Raw genomic sequence first — 27,111 nt, forward strand, 5'->3', positions numbered from 1 at the left:
GCGCATGCGTAACACTTCCGGCGCAATCCAAAAGGTTGTATTTGTGGGTTTCAGGGAGTAAAACCTTGTCGTGTTTCTAATCAATTTACACGGTTTATATGTAGGCTCTCTTATACTTCCCGTGTTTGAACCACAAACTGGATAACTCTTCATCATTCTTCTTATTAGTTATATGCCTCTTTCCTTTACAGCATTGTTAATAGACCCTTAAATCCACTAGATGTAGCTGTAGTCGTGCATGATGTTACTGACAGTGACCAATAGATCCAAAACAGCAAAGCACGAACAGGTAAACCTGAGGGGAGGGGTATATATGGAATATAAGTCCTCCTCAAAATAGGCACCACAGCAACATCTATCCCACCTCACGTCATTGGATTGGTCTTGAGAGGGTGCTGATTGAATCTTATAACAAAACCTACCTTAGAGAATTGCTTTCAATGTAGCAGTAGACTCACCTACTCCTGATCCTGATTGTGAGGGACAAAGTGAAAAGGGCGTATTCCAGCTGAACAATGTCCACGTCAACATCAATCAGAAGTCAAAGTCCATTACAACAGCAATAAACCTAAACATTAAGTTGGATTTAACACCCTGAAAGATATATTCCATTTAGCTTTTAACTGTATATTTATCAGAATGCATACGATTAGGTCTTGAGGTATAGTCTTTCTCTCTAGGTGGTTATAGCCTTACAGGTTCAGGTAAACAAACAAAATGTCTCAGAGCTTACCAGCGATCCTTGAGGAGTGGAAATGTATGGACGAGCAGTATCAGAACATTCAGGTAGGAATGGATTAACGGCTTTCTTGATATATTAAATGTTATGATATTATATATACTCACTGTTATATATGCTATAATAACAGTATCACTGTTTCATATCTGTAATGATATATAATATATATAATTATTATTATATATATTACATATATTACAGTGTGTAAATCTCAATGTAATGTGTTTTATTTAATAACATAAATGCGATGAATATACACCCATACAATACTGTTTGGGGTCTGTATTTTGCTGAGAAATGCTATGTCAACTTCAACTTGTTATCCAGGATACATACAAGATCTACGTGCAGAAACTAGATGAGATCTCCAAGCTGCAGAGTAGCTGCTCTGCCTCCATCTCCAATCAGCGGCGACGATTAAAGGAGATGACCCAGTCAATCAAGAGGTGGATGTTGTACACACAAACACACATAGAGACACACACACGCACCCACACACATACACACGCACACGCACACGCACACACACACACACACACACACACACACACACACACACACACACACACACACACACACACACACACACAAACACACCACATCATTTTTCTCATGCAACAAATACTACAACAAGAAGATTTTGAGGAAGGAATGCAATTACATTCCATTACAATATCAATAATCCTATGTATAATAATATCATGTTTCAGCATCTTTTCAATTTGTGTTCCTTTCTACCAGATGCAGCAATGACCTTACAGCGGAAGAAGCCAAATCCATTGAGGAAATGAATGGAAAAATCAAGACAAGACCAAATATTTTCTTGGAAATGGAATCATTTCTTCCCAAGAAAAATGGGTAAAGATTGTATTTGTTTAAATGCTGGACAATAAGAGTCTCTGACCTTAAGCAAATATCAGAAATGCCTGTTCAATTTGCCATTTTATATTATAGGATTTATCTAAATTTGGTCCTCGGAAGTGTGAACGTGACTCTTCTCAGCAAGCAGGCAAAGTAAGCACTTAGTCAAAATTATTACTCCCTATAATAAAAGATTTGAGTAGGCCTATAATATATATATTTTTAATCATCAATAGCTATTCTCTGTTATGTAGATACTAGAAATAAACTTGCCCTCATCTTGTGTTACATGTGATTACCATTTACCAGGACAGAATATTCCAGCAAGATGTCCTCGATATTAGCCCTTAACAATAGATGACTTTGTCCTTTTGATTTTCTCCAGTAAAATGTACTTTGCTTTGGATAAAAGTCTCTGCTAAATGCCTTAAATGTAAATGTAATTGATTAATTCTCTTTTTTTTTTTTTATTCTTGCTTTTCCTTTCAGATTTGCCTACAAGGACGAGTATGAAAAGTTCAAGCTGTGCCTCACGGTGATACTGCTTGTATTTTCCTTCATTTGCTACTTCTTCATCAACTTCCGGTAAGCTATAGCCTTGATGCCTTTAGTTTCTGCCTTGCCACGTCTTTCAGGGCGAGTCGGTTCACACGCAAGCACTCTGAGTTTAATGTGTGTGTGTGTGTGTGTATGATTTATATTTGCTTCTGTCCACAACACTAGATTTGTTGATGCAATCCTCAACTTTCTCTTGGTGTGGTACTACTGTACGCTAACAATCCGAGAGAGCGTTCTCATTACCAATGGATCCAGGTCAGTAGGATTCCAAATGAAAGCAGGAGGAAAAACAATGTTAATGGAAAACCTTTGAACTGCATCACATGCCTGCATTCCACACAGACCACACCACTGATTTACTTCTTGTATGTATAATTCATAATAGAATCAAAGGCTGGTGGGTGTTCCATCACTACATCTCTACCTTCCTGTCAGGAGTAATGCTGACTTGGTAAGGCGTTAATCTCAAAAGATCTGGTATAAAGTGACACTGACTCTAGCCGAAACAGTTTGTCCCTCAATAATAGTACTTTATCAATGGCATTACAATCGCATGACTGCATTTATTCCTCGTCTTCTTCTTTTTAAGGCCGGATGGACATCTGTACAAAGTTTTCAGGAACCAATTTATTGCCTACAGTCTGTATCAGAGTAAGGGCCCTATTCACCATGTCATACACTCACAATCAAAAAGAACACCACAACATGGTTTCATGCTAAATTAAAATCCCAAAAGCTCCCCAAAAAAAAATCACCTTTCTTTTTCATGGACTCCACAGGTTTTGTCCAGTGTCTCCAATGCTACTATCAGAGTGGCTGTCTGTATAGACTACGAGCGCTGGGAGAAAGACACAACATGGACCTCACTATGGGTGAGACCCCCAATAGAAACCACAAACATTTTTCATGCCAGGAAGAATAACCGAACATTCCCCTGAACTCTGTGTGAAACATGTTTGTGTAAATGCTATTTCAGAGGGATTTCAGTCATGGATGTGGCGAGGACTGACGTTCCTCTTGCCCTTCCTGTTTTTCGGGCATGTGAGTATGTGATGATGAGAGCCAACAATAGTTCACAGCTCTGACAAATGTTGCTGAATCATGCCCAGTCAGAACAAAATGCTTAGCTCACGAAATAGGATTCCTTGTCATGTTTTAGACCACAGGACACAGGATACCTGATGTGGTCTCGCTACTAACTCTGTGTGTGTGTGTGTGTGTGTGTGTGTGTGTGTGTGTGTGTGTGTGTGTGTGTGTGTGTGTGTGTGTGTGTGTGTGTGTGTGTGTGTGTGTGTGTGTGTGTGTGTGTGTGTGTGTGTGTCTGTCACAGTTCTGGCAGCTCTTCAATAGCCTCTCACTCTTCGGGATGGCTAAGCTCCCAGACTGTAAGGAATGGCAGGTCAGTGTACCATGTCTTGCATAACCAAGCTGTACAACCAGAAGAACCAATAATAATATGAATAATTATATTCAATACATTTGATGGTTACTTTTGGTGTGCTTTGTCCTTTAAAACATAAACGAAGTTCTCTTATTATTTAACGATGCAATCTTCATCTCTTGCTTTTGTCATATTAAGGTCTTGGCTTGTGGTCTCTGCTTCCTTATTCTCTTTACGGGCAATTTCTTCACAACTGTCGCCGTAGTACGCCACAAAATCAAGAGCAAGAACGAGACAAAGGCCAAGAATCAATGATGCAACAATGAAACAATGCAAATAATCCCACAGATATTGTGATTACTCTGATGGTCTGCTGTGCTTTAATCAGTTGTATTGAATCAAAATGTTCATATATTAATACATGAGAGTCAAGATTTATGTGAGGGTATATTTATATTAGCCTAATGTTTAACTAAACAAATAGTTGTATACATGAATTCCAATTATTCTTCACTAAAATAACAAAATCTCTCTCTCTCTCTCTCTCTCTCTCTCTCTCTCTCTCTCTCTCTCTCTCTCTCTCTCTCTCTCTCTCTCTCTCTATATATATATATATATATATATATATATATATATATATATATATATATATATAATAAAATAAAAGGGGGCCAAGGTTAAAGCCCAGAGAGAGATTTGGCCTGTCTATACTTGTGTACATTTTACTTTCTTACATTTAACCATTTTGTGGTTAAATGTAAGAAAGTAAACGTCGTTGAGGGGCAGCCTTCGATCCTTCAACACCAAAACGACGAGACTACCCCTACCGATATTTTATTTCGTTGTATTAGTTTGTTTGATAACTTACGTATAATGCTCTGTTCACTGTATTCCCCTCATAATAAAGTTGCGGTTTTCCTTGTGAGATAAATCGTTCATTTATTCATATTATTTTGTCTGTATTATGCATGCGTACCTGACATCACGTAACCTTGATATTACGTGCTTCTCTTGAGTCAGGACGCCTTCAAAGAGTCTGTTATTTTAGCTTCATTGCATAACCCTGACCTATGCTCATTGCTCACATATGGCACGTTGCAATTAGGTAATGGTTCGATCACTCAATTTCTACAAACTTTTGAGAATGATATATGAACGAACAAAACTTCACATGAACGCTAGGCTATCATCTTCGTTAAAATACATGTAAATATAAATCTATATAAATATACGTTTAAATGCCGTGTCGAGCAAAGCTTGTAGACGCTTTTCTATGTTACACCCCTCCTAAACATCAGGTTGGTATGGTCCTGGACGGCGCAAAGTTTTCTTCCGCATTGTGAGCAAGCAGTGCTTGTGTTACAGAAGAAGCCAAGGTAGGCATTATCCTGAATTTATAACCCAATTATTTAGTATGGCGCGTTGCTGCATTTCTGTCATTCTCTAGGTTTATATGTACATTTGATAAAAAAGCATTACATTATTTGCCACTATAATTTCTGAAGTAAACCATTTCATTGCAATTCACGTTAGCATTCCAAGGCTGTAAGAGCTGGCTCGCAATACTACCTCTATAACGTTATTCAGAGATATTACGAGGTACTGCTGTTGATCACTGGTATTTAACGACATGTGGGATATGTGTGTCGCAAGTGTCGCAACCAAATTGATCTTCGGTGGATACACTTTTACTTAGTTGTGTTTAGTCGGTGCTGAACGTTAGTTACGCTGACTCGACACAGTCGGGGCCCTACTTATGTTAAATCTCTTGGACATCATGTATCCCATTCATCAGATCGTGTTTAATAAAAACGTTTGGGAAGTCCTTATTTATATGCCAGGGTTCAACATCGGAAATAACCCAGAATGTTCAGAACATACGAACTGCATTGAAGATTTTGCTTTTCACATAAGTTATTGGTCAGGTAAATGTATAAAACGTCTTCTGCATGAGAGTATAGTTCATTTTTATTCATAGCCATATTTGCCTCATAGGTTAAAGGCTAGGCCATAGAGCTCCGAGTGCAAAACTGTGGAACTGTATCTGTAATTTTAATTATTTTGAAATGATAAATTATGATGATTATTAAACTGACACATTGCTTTGCAATATTCTTTCAAGATAGGTTAATTAACATAATGGCCATTGTCCAACCAGTTTCCAACATATTGGTTTGACAATATAGATAGGTTTGCTACTAATATTACTTGCAAATATACTTGCCTATTAGATAATATTGACGTAATTACTATTACAGCAATTGTTATGGCTGCAATGAGGTTATGTATTTAGTCAAATACACCTCCAAATAGGTATGGACGTCATAAGCGTTGATGTCTTTAAGTGAATCCAGTGTGGGAGATTGTATGTGCTTAACTGTCTACACTAGGGTTAGGCTTGGCTCTCCAACCTTTCCCTCTCTATCAGAGCATGCTGCTTTCCTGTTGCTAGGTCCTGACGCTCAGGGACAATGGCCTAAGCAAGCCTTGCAAGCCTAGACGTTACCTGCACCCTGTTCTAGCAAAGTCTCAAATTTCCCATTCATGGTGCTTGGTAGTACAGTTTTGTTTTTTTTGTCCACTGTTCTGTTCAAATATAGTCAGACAAAATGTGGTATTTAGTTAAAGGTAATGGTTAATGTGTTTTCTATCAAATTAAAAGTTGAACATTGTATTGCCTAATTCTCAACAGTCTTGAGTATGGCCAATAAAGAGTTGTCAAAGGGAAGCGTGTGATCATGACCTATGCCGCTAGCTGATAAGTAAAAGGCAACCATACAATAATCAAGCAAGTTGTTTAAGGTGTCCCTCTATCTAGATGGCAACACAACTAGCTTTTAACCCACTTGACCATTAAAGATTGTATTGGAAACCAAGCGCTTTACAAACCTGATAATCATTTACGAAACAGGGATCCTTCTAGCTCTCACCATAACGTGCTCTTCTATATCAAAGTTACGCACGTACACAAAACACGCCACGGTAGACTTTGCTGGCAGCCTGACCCTAGGGAAGTCTCTGAGGGTAGCTGGCATGACTGCGATTTTGCAACAACCAATTGATCTTGGGAAAAAAAAAAAGATTAATTCTCCTAGTAATCATTTGGGAGATTAGATGTTTTACATAATCTGGTCAGGATTTGTGTGCGGATCATAATTTTAAAATGAAAAGCCATTTAATTAAGGAAGTGACAGCTAAAAGAATTTTGGCCAATCTTTATATTTTCCTGTAGTTACTTGGTAATTGGTTTTTGCTGATGCCTTTGCCGGAGGGTAGCAATTCCTTCATGAAAAGAACGTTATGTCTCAACCAAAAGTAGCACAGTAGAAGACCGTTCCTCCGTTGAGTCTCGTGGATACATTTATGCAGGCACCCAGTCTGAAACATGTTTGGGTTTATATCTGCTGATGTACCTGCTGTAACATTTGTTTGTTCGTGCTGCGTCAAGGTATAAGCTTGGATAACCTGAATTATTGCGAGCAACGACTGCTACTGCATGTTTGTTGTGCGTTTGACTAAATAAAGAACATGAACTATGACTACACATTGTAGGTGACCCATTCAGCACACGCATCCATATCTGAACACTGATGGGAGTGGTAGAGACAAATTGCTTGCTCATGGTATGACAGATCAGACCTTTTTTGAGGGCTGGGTGGAAAAAATGATTCATCGTTTTTAGTCAAACTGAATAAGCAGTTTAGCGTGTTCTGTATTGGAGTATAGTTCCTTAATTTTCATTCATTTTGCCACAAAGTGTAAATATTAAACTACATCGGTTCTCAGAGTGCAGAATAATGTATTTTTTGTATATTTTATGTAATGACAACAACTTGCAACAATTATTATTTTATGCAAAACATAAAAGTAACTTGTACTTTAATTACACTCATTATTTTAAGAACATTCAAATATTTTTCCCATTGATATACTGCTTTTCCATCTACTCAATGTTACAGACTCGGCCTATTTCATTTCTGATTTGGTGTCGGAAACACTACTGCTCCCTCATGAATGCGTTGACATAACGTAGAAGTCTAATGGCAGGCAGCTCCGCAAAGATCGGCATATTTTTATCTGAGTGCTAACATGGATCTTCGCAAAAATGCTATTTGCAGAACTTTAACTTAAGCTTTGGTTGCAGAGGATGAATGGTATTGTCCTACAGATGGCGCTATAATGTGTTTGCCTAATGCCTATAGGATTTGGACATCAACCGTGTTCTTTTCTCCTCCGCCTCGTTCATTAAAAAAACTATTATGGCCCTGTCACCCAAACCCAACATTAAACCCATATATTATGCATACAAAAGTCGTATCTAATATCTTCTCACAATCAATAGTCGCAAAATAAATATAGATACATAGATTGATTTTATTGCCAATCATTACCATAGTGTGTTGTGCGTCTCGATTCCTCTCCAACTTATGTTTGAATGGAAGGCATTAGTTTCCCACCAATCACTGGTCTTTGAGCAATGTGTTTCATGACATGTTGTTAAAAGGTCTGTTTGGGCTCTCTTTCTCCCCTCTGTAGAGTGCAGACATGGCGGGTGTGGAAACAGATGCCACCCATCCAGAGTCCATGGCGACCGAAGAGGAGCCCCTTATAAGCAATCTAGACCTGTTCCTCTTCACGCTCATTGCTGGAATTGTCATCTATTGGTTCATGTCCCGCAAGAAACCCGAGCCAATCCCTGAATTCAAGAAGCTCGACACTCTGTGAGTATATGAATTTTATTCCATTTTAGAAATTATGTATTTGATATGTTCGTTTGTCTGTATTTTATTTTAGAATCATCTATATAAATGTAGTTATTATTTATCATGAATCCTGAAAAGGTTTGCGATAGTGGCAACCATCTTTTGCCAAATTGTGTTTGATGGCTGGCAGAATGTATTCATAACTTCCACCAGACTGCTATTGGCAAAAATAATGCAAATATGATTCCTGCAATCTCTGCAAGGATTCATCTTCACCTCGGATGTCCTCCTGGCTTTCTAGATTAGAGTTTAGAGTTTGAGTTAATAGTAAGCATTCAACATCTGAAAACTTCCGTAGCCTTGCAATATTCACCCCCACCCGATCCTATTCTTTCACCATAAAAAAACAATGATGCCATTGGTTTAACCATTTGTTGGTATTTCAAGCCATTTGCAATTACATTAATGGGGTATTTAATCTTTACAGCTAGACAATGCAAGAATTTATGAAATGCCTGGCACGGAACCAATCACCCGTCGCTTAGTTGTAAAGCAAATTGCTGACAAAGGTAAAGATTTTTTTAAAGGCAAACTATTTAGCTTCCTGCACGTAGACACACGCTTGGGCTGTATTTTGGTAAGGATTACACAATCAGAAGAGGGATAACTCCAAGGCAATTATATTGCATACATTCCTCTTGCTATCGTGTTTGCTGGTTGCATGTCTTGCTTGGTTTTCTAAATTAGCATGTGGCTGATTAAAAGCCATTATAAAACAATCAAGGAGACAAGTGTGTGAGAGGTCATTGCCAAAGATATTTAAAAAATGCTTGCTGTGTGACCTTTGTTTCCTCTCCTATTATCTCTTAGTCATTTGTACATTTATTTAGGCTCCCTGTTTGCACACTAAGGAAGTCATGTTAAACTCGTGCATTGAACCAAGGCAAACAAAAAAGTCAGTTGTGTCGTGGGCATACTGCAAACCTAAATGGTCCAATGAAATACCATGAACCTTCATGGACAACCTTGCATTGAAAGCCCTTCACCTCATCAACTTTGGCTCAACTCACTGAACAACAACAACCAAACAAAGTCAGTTTACAGTGTTAAAAAAATAGAAGGGGTCCCCCCCCCCCCCCCCCGTGCTCTCTCCTCATTATCTGATCAGTGGTTGCATGGAGGCTTGTTTGGGTTTCACCCTTGGCAGTACACTGATCACCGCGCTCCCATTAAAACCACAATGCAAGAACTAGTGGCTTTTCTGTTTCGTTGCCCGCTGGCCTGAAGCCTTGTGCAGGCAGCAGCACACAAGGTTCACCGATGGCGAGCCTAGTTATCTGGCTGTCCGTCAGTCGTGGAGGCTGGGGACGGGCGGACATGGGGACGTCCGTGGGGGGCAGGGACCGGGGAGTGCCGTATTCAACCCTGGGAAAGAGTCTGTGGAAGGCAGGAGTGCAGGGAGCTCCACGCTGGGTGTGCGATGTCCCCTCCCCTCGATGGAAGTTACCTAACTGTTACGACGGGGGCTTGGGCTTCTGCGTCTTTCCTGTGCAGGCTTTTGTTTTTTGCTTCCAACCCGTTTGGAACGCTCCCCAGAGAGCATGTGGGGAGCGCTGGCCAGGCCTCCTTTGTCAGTCCTCTCCAAAGGTGGAAAGTTGAGGCACAAGACAAGCAGTCCTTTCTTTCCCCCCCAGTTACTTTGTAGGGATTTTTTTTTTTTTCCCCTACAATTTTCTTTACCCCACTTCCCCCCCCCCCCCCAGACTTTTTTATGTGAAGGCTGCTGTGCCATTGGTGTAGGATACTGTCACAAATGGAATCCTTTTATGATAAATGAGGTTGCCATAGTAATGACATTCTCTCTCTGTCTTTTGCTCTTGGTCTTTCCCTCCCTGTCTCTGTCTCTCTGTGTGTGTGTGTGTGTGTGTGTGTGTGTGTGTGTGTGTGTGTGTGTGTGTGTGTGTGTCTCTCTCTCTCTCCCCCCCTCACTCTGGGTCTCTCTCTCCTCCTTTGGGAAGGGGGTGGGGGTCACTTCCAAAAGCCCTTCCATTCACAGCTCTTTCTCCCTCCACGGGTCCACCGGAGGAGCTGTGCTCTGATCACCCTCCTTGAGCGCGCACAATGGATCGCCTGCAAGTTCTCGTGTTCCTAACACCTTTCAGATTGGAGAGGAAAGGGGGCGGGCATGTTGAGGAAGGCATTTTTTAAGCCCCTGAGTGTTTCAGTGTGTGTTTGTGTGAGTCCGCAGCCTTGCGAGATGTTTTCCTTTTCTTTTTTCTTTACGGGGAAGTCAGTTTCCCACCATTGTGTCCGCGGCGGTTGCCAGACATTGACGGGGCTCGCAGACCGCTGTGTGTGCGTGCCTGGCCGCGCGTGTGTGTAGCGGAGGGAAGCTTTGGTCTGTGTGAGGAACAAGCACCGCGGGGCTCGAGAGAACAGGGGTTCAGATCTGCGGCGGAGGGGGTTGGTTCTCAGGTGGCTGCAGGGAGACGCGTAGCACGACGTGCTGATGCCTATCGTCGCCCTACCGGACTGGGTTATTTCTCCTCTGCCCGTGTGTTGTCTTCCCACCTCATCTAAGTCTTCTGAGTGTGGGGGTGGTGGTGGTGGTGGTGGTGGTGGTGGTGGTTGTTCTTGGTGGCCCTCCAGCCGGGTTGGTGGTTAAACACTACAGGCCATGGGCTGTGTCTTCTCCCTGCCCGAAGACAGGAGGGATGCTGCTGAGAGGTTAGTATGTCTGTTTGAGCCGTGACCCCCCCCTCTTCTGTTTATTTAACCCTGTGAACCGACTGTGTGGTGGTGGTTGTTGTTGTTGTTTTGAGTTAGACATTATTGTACAAGTTGTACAATGTTGGATGAGTTGTGCGAATGAGTTAAAGGTTAAATTGCCATTCAGAGTTAAGCATACTACTTACTTTATTTTCTATCATGGCATGTGGCCACAATTATCTTTCAGCTTTCAGGCTATTTTCTATCTTGTTACTATCAAAATACTACTGCTTCTGTGATAATGCCGTTCACGTGCTGAAAGTACTACAGGCTACAGTACATTCAAGGTGATTTTATTGGATTACACATTTTTCCAAGGTCAATCCATCAGTTTTGAACTATATTGAACCCAAATCACTCGGGAGGGTTTAAGTCGGATCCTTTTTTTTGTGTTTATTTAGTTTGTTGGTTCAGCATGGCAAGGTTACTAGAGTATCTCTGATCGCCTGGCAAAACCAAAGAGGCCTGTTTTGTGCCCTTGGTGTTTATACAAAATACTTGCTAGCAAAAAGCACATTTGCCACCAGACTCCAGGCTTATTTGGTTCCCCCCTTTCTTCTTTGCATTGCATAGGAAAGTGCAGCTGTCCACTCAGTCCTTTGATGGTGAAAACAGAGGCAGTGCCTTTTTATTTTGTGAGATAATGGATGAGTCCAGCAACTCTTTTTATCCCGATTTGCCTCTGTCGTTTGATCTGATCACATCCATAAATGAAATCCTTGGTAAAACCTAGATGAGGACATAAGATGGAGACCCCCAGAAGTGTATGTAGGCCATTGTGCTTCATCGCTCCTCTCAAACACCTTCAAATCAAATGAGCAGGAATTGTATCCAGTTTGTTAATGGTTGTTTTTCTATGTTTTTGCCTGACATGGGAAGCCAGTTAAGAGCTATAGAAGTTGGACTAGTCAATTGGAAATTTAACGGTTCGCCCCAAGGGCAATCTTTTATGTTTGACAACAAAAAAGCATTTTATTCTATTTTTGAGGTGATCCGGTTTTGGAAGCTATGCAACTATACGTATTCATTTATGGTAAATAATAAAAACATGTTGGAACGTTGGAAGCGTTTTAAAATATTTGATGTGAGGGTAATTCAGGACGGCTTTGGCTGACAGTTGATTTCATGGGGGGTTGGTGTGGGGATACTCCAGATGGAAGCGCCTTTACCTTGTCACAGAGCTGTGGACTCGCGATAGGTCAACGTCACCGAGTTTGTTGCATATGCTGCCGTGCTACACGGACAAAAAACCCTGAAAGTCCATGCTATACTTAGACACTGCAGCTTGTTTGCTCCTGTTGTCTTTCTCCCCAATCCGACTACATGGTGGAGAATGACGAACTGTCAACACAAAGCTCTTTGTCATTCCCAACGCGCCACTTAATATGTTATGGTGGCAGCCCCCCCCTCCCCACACACACACATCCAACTCTGTTGTTTGTCTTGAAACTAAACATGTATACCGGTATTCGGGTCGAAGTTCCAATCCAAGTGTACTGCTCTCATTCCACACAGGGCCTGTGTCTTGGTGCTTTACTTATGTTTATGATGTATTTCTGCTGGGGAAACCATTTGACTGAGCATGTAAAGCATTTTGGCCCAGCGTAACCAGCTTGTCGTAAACAGAACAATACATGGGCCTCCCGGAGGCTCAGAGGAGCAGGAATTTAAAAATAAAAGCTGCTTTTAATACTCCCACAAATGAAGACCATTGTCTTGTCATTTTTCATTAGGGTGGATTCAAAGTGCAACATTAAAGTTTTGCATTAGTTTTACATAATTGATTGTTCTCCTCTTATCTTTCATCTAGAACCGCCACCAGCACAAGAGAAACTAGTTTTGTTGAAAAGATGAAGAAAACGGTGAGTTATCTCTGGGTATTTTGATGATGGCCGCTCCACTGATGATTCATTTCTTAATGCAAGGCTGGCATGGATTGGAATGGTTACTATAGCTCAAGGGATCTTCTGTTTTCAAGTTCGCTTTGAGCAATTACTTCATTTGGGAGTGAGTTCTTGTGGTTTTTCCGCAAATACTTTGGATATCATGAGGCTTGCGAGCCTAGCTAATGACCGTAGAGTCCAAGTCATGGATCGCTTTGGTCCATTCAAGTCGTTTGTCGTTCAAATGCAACAGTAACTTATTTTGATCAGCTATAATGGTTTACAATGGCTCTAGATGTACTTTGGAAAGAAGTAAATCCTCTGGGTTCTCCAACGTTTAAGACAATTTGTTTCTATGATTAATATTGTGCAGGAACCTTATGTCTTCAAATGGTATTCGCCATAGAAGGCACATTCTTCCAACAATGTGTTGGAGCATTTAAGGACTTTGCTCAAGCCGCAAGCCTAATTGGTCTGGCATGAGTTTGCCTGGTTTTGTTTATTTGTTAAGATATTGTCTTTTGAATGGTTTCCAGGGCAAGAACATCATTGTGTTCTACGGCTCCCAGACGGGAACAGCAGAGGAGTTTGCCAACAGGCTTTCCAAAGACGCTCAGCGCTACGGCATGAAAGGAATGGCTGCCGACCCGGAGGAATATGACATGGTGATTCACAACCTCTGGAGCAGCACTCCAAACAACCCACCAAGCTGGGAGTCCATGTATAAAATAACTGGGCTACTAGTTCAAGTATTCTTGATTGCTCAGTTGGCTGCATTTCAGCCAGATAGCTGCCAGAGAGTGTTTTGTAATTTTGTCATGGGAAAAGTAAAGGGCTCAATACTGGGAAATGAATGTGGAGGGCTTCCTTTTGTAAACAATGTTTTGGTTGTAGATAGTTGTCCAGTTTTAGAATGTCACGCATTGTCACGACATAACAACACTCTACATTATTAATTATGAGATTGGCAACCATAGAAATTGATGCTGAGATTGTAGATGTATAGACGTCGCATGGTGTACTTTGAATGAGACCCTTTTTGTTCAACTTCGATCTTCGGCTAGATTTCTTTGTACTTAGTTGAAGTTTTATTATGCATTTTGTTATTGGTTGTTGCCAAATAGTGTGCTTCCTTTTTACTTCAAAATATTTAAAAAAGCCAATCTAGAGGGAAGTGAAACCTGGTATTCTATGCCCTGAACTGTCCTTAACTTGCTCCAAAACACAGGCTGAGTTGTCTCGCCTCTCTGAGATTGAGAACTCCCTGGCTATATTCTGCATGGCCACCTACGGAGAAGGAGATCCCACTGATAATGCCCAGGACTTCTATGACTGGCTGCAGGAGAATGGCGAGGAAGACCTTTCCGGGGTCAACTTCACAGTGAGTTATACCTGTCATTTCTCACATTATTGTACCAATCATATAAATCACAACCACCACAATACACCCAAATCTCGCAATCTTACCTCCAGTTTACCCAGGCTGACCCATGCTTACAAAGGCTTGACTCTGAACCAAATTCAGAGTCAAGTCAAATTGACCCCCAGCGTGTTATGGAGATGAAGAAGAATCTACATAAAATGCCAACCATATAAATGTTTGATGAAAGTTATAATTCATCGCTAGTCTATTTCTCAGCCCTATAATGTAGCCCTATAACATACTTTTTAATGGGTTTGTTATGTATGAAAACAAAATGTTGAAGAAAGTGATTTGTGTCCTCAACCCTGTGGTCGAAGAGTTCTGAGCAGCTCAAGCACATTGGCCACAGCTGTGAGTTGTGAGTGTGTCCTGCATATAAATGCAAATATCTGAATTGCAACTTGGAGAACTTGCATGCCACCTTTGCCAGTCGATGAAATCGGCATACACGAGGACGTACAGTCCTGTCAGAGCTAACAATGTGTCGCCAACGCATGAACATGTCAAGTATTCAGTGATTGGTCGAGAAGGGAACAGGCATAGTGTTTTGTTTTCGAACAGCCGGACTCAAGCATATAATGATTCCACCTGGTGTAATCAATACACTGTATTTTCAACTTGTTTTCAATGGAGCTGACTCGGTTACTGTCAAACGCTATACTGCCCCCTTGTGTAGACGTTAACATGGCGTGTCCAGAACTGGGTCTTCACAAACATAGGTTGGGAACGGTGAATCATCTAAAGGGGTCCTTGGAATGAGGCAAAGACTATTACCCATTTAACCTTATCCAATAAAATAAAGTTACAAACCACCAAATCTGTGATGGCCTTTAAATGTAACTATTTGACCGGATTTACGAACAAAATGCGCTGTGAATTGCTTCTCGACTGCGTCACTGACCTCTCCTTAATGTTTCTAGGTGTTTGGCTTGGGCAACAAGACGTACGAACACTACAATGCCATGGGAGCCTATGTGGACAAAAGACTCGAAGAACTGGGGGCCAAACGAATCTTTGACCTCGGCATGGGAGACGACGACGCCAAGTAAGGAACTCTGCAGTGTTTTATCTTTGATGTGTAGGACAAATATTGTTGCTTTAAAATGTCTGTGATGTTTAGTGATCTCAACAGGGCATTAAACATCAAAGAAGAGGCTAATGAATTAGACACAAGCCAGTAAGGCCACATGTGCTTTCACTAATGACTGCTTTTTCCAAAGGAAGGAGTAGTAGGGGAGTCTCCTGCTTTTCTCTCCATTTCATCAGTGAGCCAATAGTAAAATGTGTCAGTTAACAGCGCTTGGTGTGAATCACTTAGTTTTACACCGGTGGACACAACAATGATGGATGTAATTGTTCCGAGGCTTATGATTTGTCACAATGTTTTCATTCATTTTGTTGAACCGAGTATTAATCATCCTCGCCGTGCAATGAGTCAGCCCTCGTGTATTGCAACGAGATTTATTGCTCAATATATTACCCTTCAGGAACCTTTTTTCCGATTTAGGTAATTGCCTTTATCTAATAATAGGGTTGGGAGCTGAAGTTACCTTTTTATTTTCAACGATAAACATCATGTTAATTCAAATTAAATTGTTTATAGTTTACCCCCATAAAATTGTGGTATAAAATACTATTCCAAACAATGGAGATATTGGATTACGTTTTTCCTTTCTCACTGTTTCAAACCTTTTTATTGCGATAATTTTAAAGGCATCTACCACTAAAAGACAATAAGAACTTCGCTATTCGGACCCAGCCCCATTTTAAGATGTTTATTTTGGCTAGATGTTCCCTTCCTGGCCATACCCTGATGATATCAAGCATATTTTCTCCCTGCTTTCCAGTCTGGAAGACGACTTTGTTTCATGGAGGGAGCAGTTCTGGCCGGCCGTCTGCGAGCATTTCGGCGTGGAAGCCCTGGGAGATGACTCAAGGTTCCCAATCCAACCATACATCATTAAAACCAACACCCACATTGTACTGCAAACAAGCAAGATGCTCTGCTTTGTTTGAAGAGGAAGGAAAACGTCCTAGTCAGGAGCATAATGTTTCCATCCTTAATTCTATATTCCACAGAACTGGAAAATGACTTTTAAATCTTCCAGGAATTGATCACAAAAATGAACAAAACCCAACCATCTCTGGCGCTTTGTTAATTTTTCTTTTTTGCTTTCCCAGCATCCGCCAGTACGAGTTGAAGGAGCATACTGACCTCAACATGAACAAGGTTTACTCTGGAGAGATCGGTCGCATCAAGAGCTTTGAGAACCAGAAACCGTAAGAAAACACCCATTTCTTTTATCTGCTTTCAGACCCAAATTAGCCGGCGGCCAAGAACAATTTCAATTGGGGGATGCATGAAGGGCTTTCTTTTCAAAGTCAAGCCTTTACTTTAAATAAATACCCATAAAATATTTTGAATGCTATTCAAACTAAATTATTGTGATTTTGTATTTGATTTTACTAGTGAAACAATATTATCAAGTTGGATGTCTAACTTACTGAGTTTGCTCATTCACAGGCCTTTTGATGCCAAGAATCCCTTCCTGGCCACAGTCACGGTCAACCGCAAACTGAACAAAGCAGGCGGCCGGCATCTCATGCATCTTGAGTTGGACATTACGGGCTCAAAGATCAGGTAAGGTCCTCACCAGTTAGGGCAACATAAAGTTCAGCCCCAAAATAGAATAGTTATTCCTGACAAAAGCACTGTAATCAGAAAACGCGTAATCTTTGAGTTCCTTTTGGGATATATATGATGATTATGCATGTTTTTTTTTACCTTCATAAGGCAAGGTCATAGTATAGCATTTGTATTTAAAAAATGAGCTCCCTTATTATTGTGTGACTGTAAAATTTAAAATTGATGTCTTATTTTATATTTTTAAGGAATTAGGTTATGACCCTACATGTACATTTTTGGCAAAGTTTCCCCCAATCACTGATTCTAAGACCAGTCTGCCAGCTCTTGTTTCAATGTAGTGGTGCAAGCATAATACGTCGTCCTCCGCAGGTACGAGTCCGGAGACCACGTGGCAGTCTTCCCCACCAACGACACGGCCTTGGTGATCAAGCTGGGGCAAATCCTCGGCGTGGACCTTGACTCCGTTATCTCCCTCAACAACCTTGACGGTACATCATGGGCTGTCCGGGACACCTTGACACTGCCCTGTGAAAATGTTCCCTCGGAACACTCTCTCACTCGGAACACTCTCACACGGAACACTGTGAGAGTGTTCCCTCGGAACACTCTCACAGTGTTCCGAGTGAGAGTGTTCCCTCGGAACACTCTCACAGGCACACACGCACACACTCCCATGCACAGGCAGCAAAGACAGGACACAAACCGACACTCGCATAGATATGGACACACAAACAGTCAAATTGTTGGTTGTCTAATTGATTGATTGATTAATACTTTAATAATCCCAGGGGGAAATTATTTTTGTCACGAACTCCAGATATACATACACAAATATTAAGAATAAAATATAATGAGAGGGAGAGAGAAAGAGAGAATAAATATATATACATAGTATTACATACATAAAAGATACAACCTAAGAAACACAAATATACCAGGCTGTAATAAGGGAGATAAGAGTTGTCACAGCAGTAGAGCACTTGTCTATGTCTGCGTCACGGCTCGCCCTTTGGTCTCGGGTAAGGTTGTGTCCTTGAGTAAGGTTCCAGCCTTGCTGCGTGCTTTCATATGCGTTTCACAGGGGTGTGACTCTTTAGTTTACTCACAAATCAATTCGACTTTTATTGAGGTAGAAATAAGATTCTAGATCAACTTGATTCTAAATTAAAAAAAATTACCTTGACAAAGATCTGGGTAAAGGGTGCTAAGTTAAGGATCTACTCCAGCGGCTCAGAAAGGCAGTATTTACTGGTTGACTGGTATTCCTCATGGTGATCATTGTGTGGGCCTATTGTTCTGGTTATTAATTTAGTTTATTATATTACTTATGAAATCCCGCTTTCATGATAAAAATAAAATAAAATAAAAGGAGGCTGCCTTGCCTGAAAAAAATAAATAAAAAATCACTAATAAATAATCAATAATAACTTTGTTTTTCAGAGGAGTCCAACAAGAAGCATCCGTTCCCCTGCCCTACCAGCTACCGCACAGCTCTGACCCACTACCTGGACATCACACACCCGCCCCGCACCAACGTGCTGTACGAGCTGGCCCAGTACGCCTCTGACCCAAAAGACCAGGAGAACATGCGCAAGATGGCCTCCTCCTCTCCGGAGGGCAAGGTCTGTGTGACTCTAGAGAGGGATCTTATGTACAATGTTTTGACCTCGATTTATGTTATCCCAGTAGAAGGAAGGCATTTACTGAACCTTTACTTACCACTTGCATACATGACCCAATCAAGATTCCAAATGCTTATGACGTCCAGATCCTCCAGAGTGGTGAGTGTGTATGCTCATCATATGACTCTCAGATGTGAGGGTCTGAGTTGCAGTGCTCAAGGTAACATTGGTGCGGTGGTTCCTCAGGCACTGTACCAGAGCTGGGTGCTGGACGCCTGCAGGAACATCCTGGCCATTCTGGAGGACCTGCCCTCCTTACGGCCTCCCATTGACCACCTGTGTGAGCTGCTCCCACGCCTCCAGGCGCGCTATTACTCCATCGCCTCCTCTTCGAAGGTAAATGTGGTCTACGCAGGAAGCCCCCACCTAACCCTAACCCTCATACCAGTTTGGATGTACACGTTTGTGTAACACACAAGTCCCGCACTGACACACTACATTGTTTCACAAGCACCTTGTGGATGATGATAATTAGCGCAAATGTTTTTTTCATGGCCATAATAATACAGAACATTATTTTTTAACAAAATGGAAATTGAGGAGGCAAAAATAACAAAGATAAACGACAACCATGATCATGAAATTAATAACTAATCGGTGGCAGACTAAATCGCTGGACTAAAATCTGCAGCAAAGTATTTGGACTTTTAACGTTTGTACGAACGGCCCGCCTCCACAGATCCATCCCAACAGCATCCACATCTGTGCCGTGGTGGTGGAGTACGAGACCAAGACGGGCCGCGTCCACAATGGAGTGGCCACCACCTGGCTCAAGAACAAGACGGTGGTGGACAACAGCCACAAGTCCACCGTGCCCATGTTCATCCGCAAGTCCCAGTTCCGCCTGCCCTTCAAGGCCACGAACCCGGTCATCATGGTGGGCCCCGGCACTGGCATCGCCCCCTTCGTGGGCTTCATCCAGGAGAGAGGCTGGCTCAAAGAGCAAGGTATGGTTTTTAAGCTCATGTTCAGCATTCCTACTATGTTATAGCACGAGTGGGGGGGGTGACGGCACAGAGAAAATTAATGCTAGTCCTGCTTTAACGTAATCATCTTTAAATTGACCTTACTCACAATAAGGTACGTAACAGAAAATATTGCTGCCAAATTACTTGCACGGCAACATGTTATTTACAACGTGGCGCAAAGGCTTTTTGGAACCTAGTCTTTATAACGGCGCTTTGTACTGAGGCTTGGCTCCCCCAGGCTGAGATCATGAGTGAGGCCGTTAACAGCGCTCCTTTCATGGGTACGGATTTCACAAAAGTCGGTGTGTTCTGCAATTAGTTTCGCTCTAATTTTGAAGTTCTGGCCTATGCAGCCTATATTAATCGATGTGAAACTGTATATGCTACCTTTGCATCCTGGTTATTTATGTATCATATTTTTATTGTCTTTTTTGCTCAATTTATTAATCCCAATGATGCTTGTTAGCAACTTGTTTCCTTCCCGTGTGCAAGAATCCTTAAATAAATAAATAACAAATTAAAAGTATATGCTGCTGGTGATTAACAGTTGAATGGGCTGGACAAGCCATTGAAATGTCACCATAGCTTATCGCTTTGTGTCTAAAAACTAGCACTTTGTGACGTTCTGTTCCTCTCTGTTAAGGGAAGGAAGTTGGCGAGACGGTGATGTTCTTTGGCTGCAGACATGAGAATGAGGACTTCATCTACCAGGAAGAGCTGGAAGAGGCGAAGAAGAAGGAGGCTCTTACTGGTCTCCATGTAGCCTTCTCAAGAGACCAGGAGGAGAAGGTAGGGCTTTGTCTGTCGCCACACGTTTTCACTATTCACTATTTAGAACTTTATTTGACCCTCGCCTATTGTTGTCTAAGCCTTGTGAAGTGTAAGAGTCCCTCTGAACTGCTCCCTGACAACAGTATCTAAAATATCAATATTTTGGCCTGTACATATTTATATTTGAATGTTTAAATATAGATGATTTAATTGTTTTTCATTTTCTGTTTATTTATATAAATATATATATATATTAGTGCTGTCAAGCGTTTAAAATATTTAATCGTGACTACCGTAATCGCATTAACGTCAGTTAACTCACGATTAATCAAAAAAAAAATTATATTCTAAATATCCCTTGATTTCTTTGTCCCATTAATTTTCTTCATTTTAATGCTCTTATCAACATGGAGAAGTGCATCGGCTTGCCTCGTGCAAATGTTTTTTTATTGATAACAACATTGGCATATACTGATCAAAACAGGACGATAAAAAAAAAGCCTATAGTGCAATTAAACGATGAACATACAAACATACTGCCTTGAACATAGCAGTCAGGCTACTGCTTCTTTGTTTTGAGGCAAATCATTTTTTTATTTTGTTTTTAAATAAATAAATTAATTGCGTTAATCGCGCGATAAAAAGATTAACGCCGTTAAAATTGGTTTGCATTAACGCCGTTAATCACGCGTTTAACTGACAGCACTAATATATATATATCAGTGGCGGCTGGTGTTTTTTAAAGTGAGGGAGGAAGGACTGCGCGCTTGGTTGCAATTGGACTGTTTTCACTGTTGGTGTATGGTGGCATAAGAATGTGAGACTCGAGTTGTTTTGGTGAACTACAAAATAGTAGGGAGGGATAGTTGTGTGAATAAAATTGATACAAAGCCGTCAGTGGCATCACTGTAATTTGAAAGCTGGTTGGCAGCATGTCTTTGAAATGGACTACAAGGGCAGAAGGAAAGGATGCAAAGCCCATTAGTCAAATCAGGCCTACTCTTGATTTGTACAAGTAAATAAAAAAACCTGGGCCAATTTTTGCCCTCAATGACTGAAGTTATTGGTAGTAATTTACCTATGTTTATTTTCAGTTACAATTGTTTTAAGAAAAGACTCAAGACCAAAAGTGATGCCATTTAAAATGCATCATGCTCTGAATCATTCACCCATTCCACACCCTTTCCACAATATCAAACAGAACGGTCAGAGTAACAAACTAGTAAAAGAACGAGAACATTATTTCAAACAACCTGATCTATAGGCATGGTGCCTAGCAAGGAATGTCGCATAGCAGCACCAACGTGAACTTGACACTTGTCGTGGCGTTTGGTTGACCTATGAAGATTTTTGACATCAGTGAAACCATGAACAGCCCACGTTGGAGATTTGCCATTATTCATTAGCAAATAGGGCCAGCAATACAGTTGATTGCTAGTAATGCTACCAGTAAGCCATGAGTACCTAGCAAACCATGTAGCACCCACAATACTGACGTTGCCATTACTTTTGGTGATCTCGATTTTTTTCTTTGGTCGCTAACTTAACACTGTAACTCAATGAATGGAATGCTTTGTAATTAAACATAAACAATGTCTTCTGTTTCCATTGTACACTTTATTCGCAAATGTTAGATTCTCGTTATCCTTCAGATGATTTCACCTGCTTTGCGTCTCTTGACTGAACGGCACTGCAGGCAGAGTGGGTTTGTTATCGACAGCGTTGCCAGATTGGGCAGATTTACCGCCCAATGATAATTTTTCCAGCCTAACGTGGTTAAAAGTAGCCCAATTGGGTGGGAGATCTGCCCAATCTGGCAACACTGCTCACCAGCCAGGGATCCTGCTTATTGGTTTATAGCGCAGCCCGAATAGATTTTTGCGCGAATCAGACCCCTCAAGGTCACACCCACTCAGAGGAGGACTTTCCTCCTCTCTCCCATTGTAACCACTAAGAAAGAAAGATAGATATATATATATATATATATATATATATATAGATATATATATATATATATATATATATATATATATATATATATATATATATATATATATATATATATAGATATATAGATATATATATAGATATATATATAGATATATATATATATATAGATATATATATAGATATAGATATATATATATAGATATATATATATAGATATATATATATAGATATATATATATAGATATATATATATATATAGATCTATATATATATATATATATATATAGATATATATATATATATATAGATCTATATATATATATATAGATCTATATAGATCTATATATATAGATATATATATATAGATATATAGATATATATATCTATATATATATAGATCTATATATATATATATAGATCTATATATAGATCTATATATATAGATATATATATATATATATCTATATATATATAGATCTATATATATATATAGATATCTATATATAGATCTATATATATCTATAGATATCTATAGATCTATATATATATATAGATATCTATATATAGATCTATATATATCTATAGATATCTATAGATCTATATATATAGATCTATATCTATATCTCTTTCTCTTTCTTAAGTGGAGGCTTCTCCATTGAGGAGAGGGAGGAAGATCCTCCTTAACATTTTTGAGAATAAAAAATGTAGATTGCCCAGACTACTGTAATGAATTAATGCCCTTAAATATGACTACTTTAATGCCTTTGAATATGTAATGTTCGTTTCCCTGGGTAAAGGGACATTAGCACCCACTATCGCCTATTGACATTTACTTCAGGGAGGACGTTCCTCCCTCAGCCTCCATCGACTCCCATTTATTTCCCCGAAAGTACTGGCGGCCGGTGATAACATGGGTTTCAATGGGAGAGGGGCGGAAAGTCCTCCTCTGAGTGGGTGTGACCTTGAGGGGTCTGATTCGCGCAAAAATCTATTCACGCTGCGCTATGAACCAATAAGCAGGATCCCTGGCTGGTGAGCTGTGTTGCCAGATTGGGCAGATTTCTCACCCAATTGGGCTACTTTTAACCACGTTAGGATGGAAAAATTATCATTGGGCGGGAAATCTGCCCAATCTGGCAACGCTGTCGATAACAAACCCTCTCTGCGTTGCCGCTAGAGACGCAAAGCAAGTTTTGTTCATGCAAAGCAAGCATTGTTCATGTTTTATTACACAAAGCATTCCATTCATTGAGTTACAGTGCTAAGTTAGCGACCAAAGAAAAAGGTAGACCACTTCCCAAAATCGAGATAACCAAAAGTAATGGCAATGTCAGTGTTGTGAGTGCTACATGGTTTGTTAGGTACTCATCATGCCTTACTAGTAGCATTACTAGCAATAGACTGTATTGCTGGCCCTCCCTGTTTGCTAATGAATAATGGCAATCTCCGACGTGGGCTCTTCACTGATGTGAAAAATCTTGATAGGGCAACCAAACGCCACGACAAATGTCAAGATCACGTCGGTGCTGCTATCCGACTTTCCTTGCTAGGCACCATGCCTATAGTTTAGGTTGTTTGAAATAATGTTCTCGTTCTTTTACTAGTTTGTTAACTCTGAATTCTGTTTGATATTGTGGAAAGGGTTAATGATTCAGAGCATGATGCATTTTTAATGGCATCACTTTTGGACTTGAGTCTTTTCCTAAAACAATTGTAACTGAAAATAAACATAGCTAAATATCAACCAATAACTGGGCAAAAATAGGCTGTCTTTTTTTTAATTTACTTTTACAAATCAAGAGTAGGCCTGATTTGACTAATGGGCTTTGCATCCTTTCCTTCTGCCCTTGTAGTCCATTTCAAAGACATGCTGCCCACAAGCTTTCAAATTACGGTGATGCCACTGGTGGCTTTGTTTCTATTTTATTCACATAACTATCCCTCCCTACTATTTGGTAGTTCACCAAAACACCCTGAAACTATTTGAGTCTCACATTCTTATGCCACCATGCACCAACCGTGCAAGCAGGCCAATGGCGACCAAGCGTGCAGTCCTTCCTCCCTCACTTTAAAAACCACCAGCCGCCGTGTGTGTGTGTGTGTGTGTGTGTGTGTGTGTGTGTGTGTGTGTGTGTGTGTGTGTGTGTGTGTGTGTGTGTGTGTGTGTGTGTGTGTGTGTGTGTGTGTGTGTGTGTGTGTGTGTGTGTGTGTGTGTGTGTGTGTGTGTGTGTGTGTCATCTTTTTGTCATCTTTTTTTCCGCGTGCTTGCTTGTTTGGATGCTGTACATGTTAACGTGGTCTCCTCCTATTCTCCAAACCTTAGGTGTACGTGCAGCATCTTCTGAGGGACCACAAGGAGGACATCTGGAGGCTGGTCCACTCACAAAACGCTCACATCTACATCTGCGGGTAAACAGAAAGTGATCCTAATTGGTTCATGGAGTCAGAAGCTGCGTCTCATTCTATGCTCAAGACTTCAGTCAGCTAACCTGCTTTTATGTTGTATTGTGTCACCTGCACTGCACATGTGAAATCCCATTTGTAGTTAATCATTCATGTAGCTTTTATATTTGTCCTTTTAATTATAGTAAATTAATTAAACTTGACAACAGCAACACTGATACAAATATTTCCTTAACCCTTTCGCAGAGATGCAAAGAACATGGCCAAGGACGTGCAGACGGCCTTCTACGAGATAGCGGAGGAGCTGGGAGGCCTGACTCGGACGCAGGCCACAGACTACATCAAGAAGCTGATGACCAAGGGACGCTACTCGCAGGACGTATGGAGTTAAATAATCGGGACAACTTGCCACCTCGCCCTCTTCTGGGAGTTTTATTTGTATTTTAATTTCTTATGTCATAGGTTTTTTTTGGAGTTATTTTCTGCCTCCATAATCTTAATTCAACTAAAGTGAAACTAAACCCCCTCTCCCTTTTTTGTCTTGGACAGCTCTGTGAGGTTGGCCTAGAATCAGGTTTATGTTCAAGGCCCCTTCCCAGCTTGGCATGGTCAGAATATGTTAATTATTTTTTCAATAAGACCTTTCAGAAACATGCCAGGGACCAGTTTAGGTTGTGTTCTGAGCATCCTAGGTCTTGACTGTGTACTACTTGGGGCTGTGATCGATGACTGATTGGTAAACCAAACTAAAGCTGTACCGCAATTCCCCTGGCTGCACATTCTGCAGCGCCACTGTGACCCCATCGCTTTTATTGTTAAATACATTTTTAACTTGGGAGAATACCCGAAGTATAATGGCAATACTTCATACTTATATAAATAAATAAAAGGAAATGTACGCAAAATTTTGCAGTTTTTGCAAAACTGCATTTTATGCAAATTATACTGTCATATTTTTACCCCCATGGAATTTGTAAACCCATGTGGTTTGATATAGCAACGGTTTGAAAAGTTCTTCTTGAATACATTGAAATGCATAATATCTCTGACTATCTGGCCTCATGTAATGGATCTGGAACTTGCCTTGGATTAGTTACCTGTGTGTTGTGCATTTCATACATTGTTGCTCTCCCTTTTAATCAATATATTATTAAAATGGCAAAGAATTTTGTTATGCAATTTAACTCGACTCCACTGACCCCTGTGGGAAGATTGTGCAATTAATTACGAATATATATATAGCCTTTGAACACTATAAAACACTATAAATAATGAATTGGTACCCTGTGAAGTTTTAGTACACGGTACAGTGGGAATGGCTGTCCATGGACAGCTTAGTTGATCGTACATTATGCATTCAAAGTTGGATTAGAAAATGCATCAAATATATTTAGAGAAACGGAATATCCAGACTATTTTCGACGAGTGTCTAGCCGAGAAGCTTGGTGAAATACTTGTGGATCATTGCATGTTTTATCAGTGTATGGAAACAGTGTTGTCACGGGCATGTCCACAGCCTCTGATGTGGTGCCCATTCACCCCCGCTTTGCTCTTCTGAATCATGTTATTACTATTCAATCATTTTGGGGAGTTTGGAAAGGTTTCAACTGGGTTACTTGTCAAATTTAGCCTGTGCCTTATTTTTTTCTAACAATGCCTTTTGTTTTGCTTAAGCATTAGTACTGGAATGAATCAGTTCAGTTTAGAAAGTAAAATGCACGAAACACCTCATGTCACCATTTTTGTCCTTTTGAAAATATTTGAAGTATATTTCATATGCAGGAATGCCTTTTTTAAATGAATAAAATTTTGAATAATTTCTCTGATTTATTTTTCTCCATTGAATTGTACAAATACAGTATGCACAGGGCAAAGACGCCAAACCATACCTCATTATCTATCTTTTGAGACCATATACCAAAAACAAAATCTCAGGAGAACAATGTTACATACAATATTTATATTTGTATATCATTTTGTATGCCTATTTCCACTTCAAACATGATAAAGCAATGCAACCAACAATTTTTATTTTAGGATTATAAACTCTTAATGGTCAACCTGATGTTAAGAAGTAAGTGCTGACATGTTTGTAGATTAATACGTTTTAATTCATTCAATTTATTTTATTCGTCCCTCAGGGATCATTGTTTAGCAATATCTTCCGATGCATCGTCGAGCTGAAGCAGACAGGAGGGATCACGTAGTCCAGTTGATGAACCAGTATGTTAATTAAAAAGATGTTGTCCAAACGCCACCTTTCAGGGTTCTTTTTAAACCATCTTTAAAGAGTAGGCCTCAGCACAAGATAATGGACACGTTTCATATTTAAAAAGAGTGTAATCGATTTTATTTTCGAATGCTTTTGCTAAA

The 27,111-nt window shown here is 40.3% G+C and overlaps 2 protein-coding genes across 5 annotated transcripts; both read left to right on the top strand.

Moving 5' to 3' along the window:
• The first annotated feature begins 53 nt into the window (after nucleotides 1–53).
• On the top strand, nucleotides 54–4,083 carry LOC130406002 (ion channel TACAN-like). 3 transcript variants are annotated; one of them, XM_056611366.1, is made up of 13 exons: nucleotides 54–289; nucleotides 681–786; nucleotides 1,067–1,185; nucleotides 1,481–1,597; nucleotides 1,694–1,753; nucleotides 2,090–2,185; nucleotides 2,324–2,413; nucleotides 2,544–2,609; nucleotides 2,748–2,809; nucleotides 2,938–3,030; nucleotides 3,135–3,199; nucleotides 3,489–3,557; nucleotides 3,738–4,083. In XM_056611366.1, exons 2-13 carry the CDS (start codon nucleotides 718–720, stop codon nucleotides 3,852–3,854), a joined length of 1,023 nt encoding a protein of 340 aa, XP_056467341.1. In that variant the 5' UTR covers nucleotides 54–289; nucleotides 681–717; the 3' UTR covers nucleotides 3,855–4,083. The 3 variants fall into 3 exon arrangements, with proteins under 3 accessions (XP_056467341.1, XP_056467340.1, XP_056467342.1); XM_056611365.1 differs by lacking the exon at nucleotides 54–289 and having other exon boundaries at nucleotides 302–786; XM_056611367.1 differs by lacking the exon at nucleotides 54–289 and having other exon boundaries at nucleotides 302–786; nucleotides 1,487–1,597.
• Nucleotides 4,084–4,825: 742 nt separating this feature from the next.
• LOC130406329 (NADPH--cytochrome P450 reductase-like) lies at nucleotides 4,826–26,563 on the top strand. Of its 2 annotated transcripts, XM_056611843.1 has the most exons (16): nucleotides 4,826–4,915; nucleotides 8,076–8,260; nucleotides 12,822–12,873; nucleotides 13,431–13,559; nucleotides 14,123–14,275; nucleotides 15,238–15,362; nucleotides 16,165–16,254; nucleotides 16,499–16,597; nucleotides 16,842–16,958; nucleotides 17,334–17,452; nucleotides 18,405–18,586; nucleotides 18,833–18,982; nucleotides 19,326–19,593; nucleotides 20,258–20,403; nucleotides 24,659–24,744; nucleotides 24,985–26,562. In XM_056611843.1, the coding sequence occupies exons 2-16, from the start codon at nucleotides 8,085–8,087 to the stop codon at nucleotides 25,127–25,129; spliced, it is 2,037 nt and encodes a 678-aa protein (XP_056467818.1). In that variant the 5' UTR covers nucleotides 4,826–4,915; nucleotides 8,076–8,084; the 3' UTR covers nucleotides 25,130–26,562. The 2 variants fall into 2 exon arrangements, with proteins under 2 accessions (XP_056467818.1, XP_056467819.1); XM_056611844.1 differs by lacking the exons at nucleotides 4,826–4,915; nucleotides 8,076–8,260 and adding an exon at nucleotides 10,866–10,969 and having other exon boundaries at nucleotides 24,985–26,563.
• The last annotated feature ends 548 nt before the right edge of the window (nucleotides 26,564–27,111 follow it).

This window comes from Gadus chalcogrammus, chromosome 16 (genome assembly GCF_026213295.1).
Source record: "Gadus chalcogrammus isolate NIFS_2021 chromosome 16, NIFS_Gcha_1.0, whole genome shotgun sequence".
NCBI lineage: Eukaryota > Metazoa > Chordata > Actinopteri > Gadiformes > Gadidae > Gadus > Gadus chalcogrammus.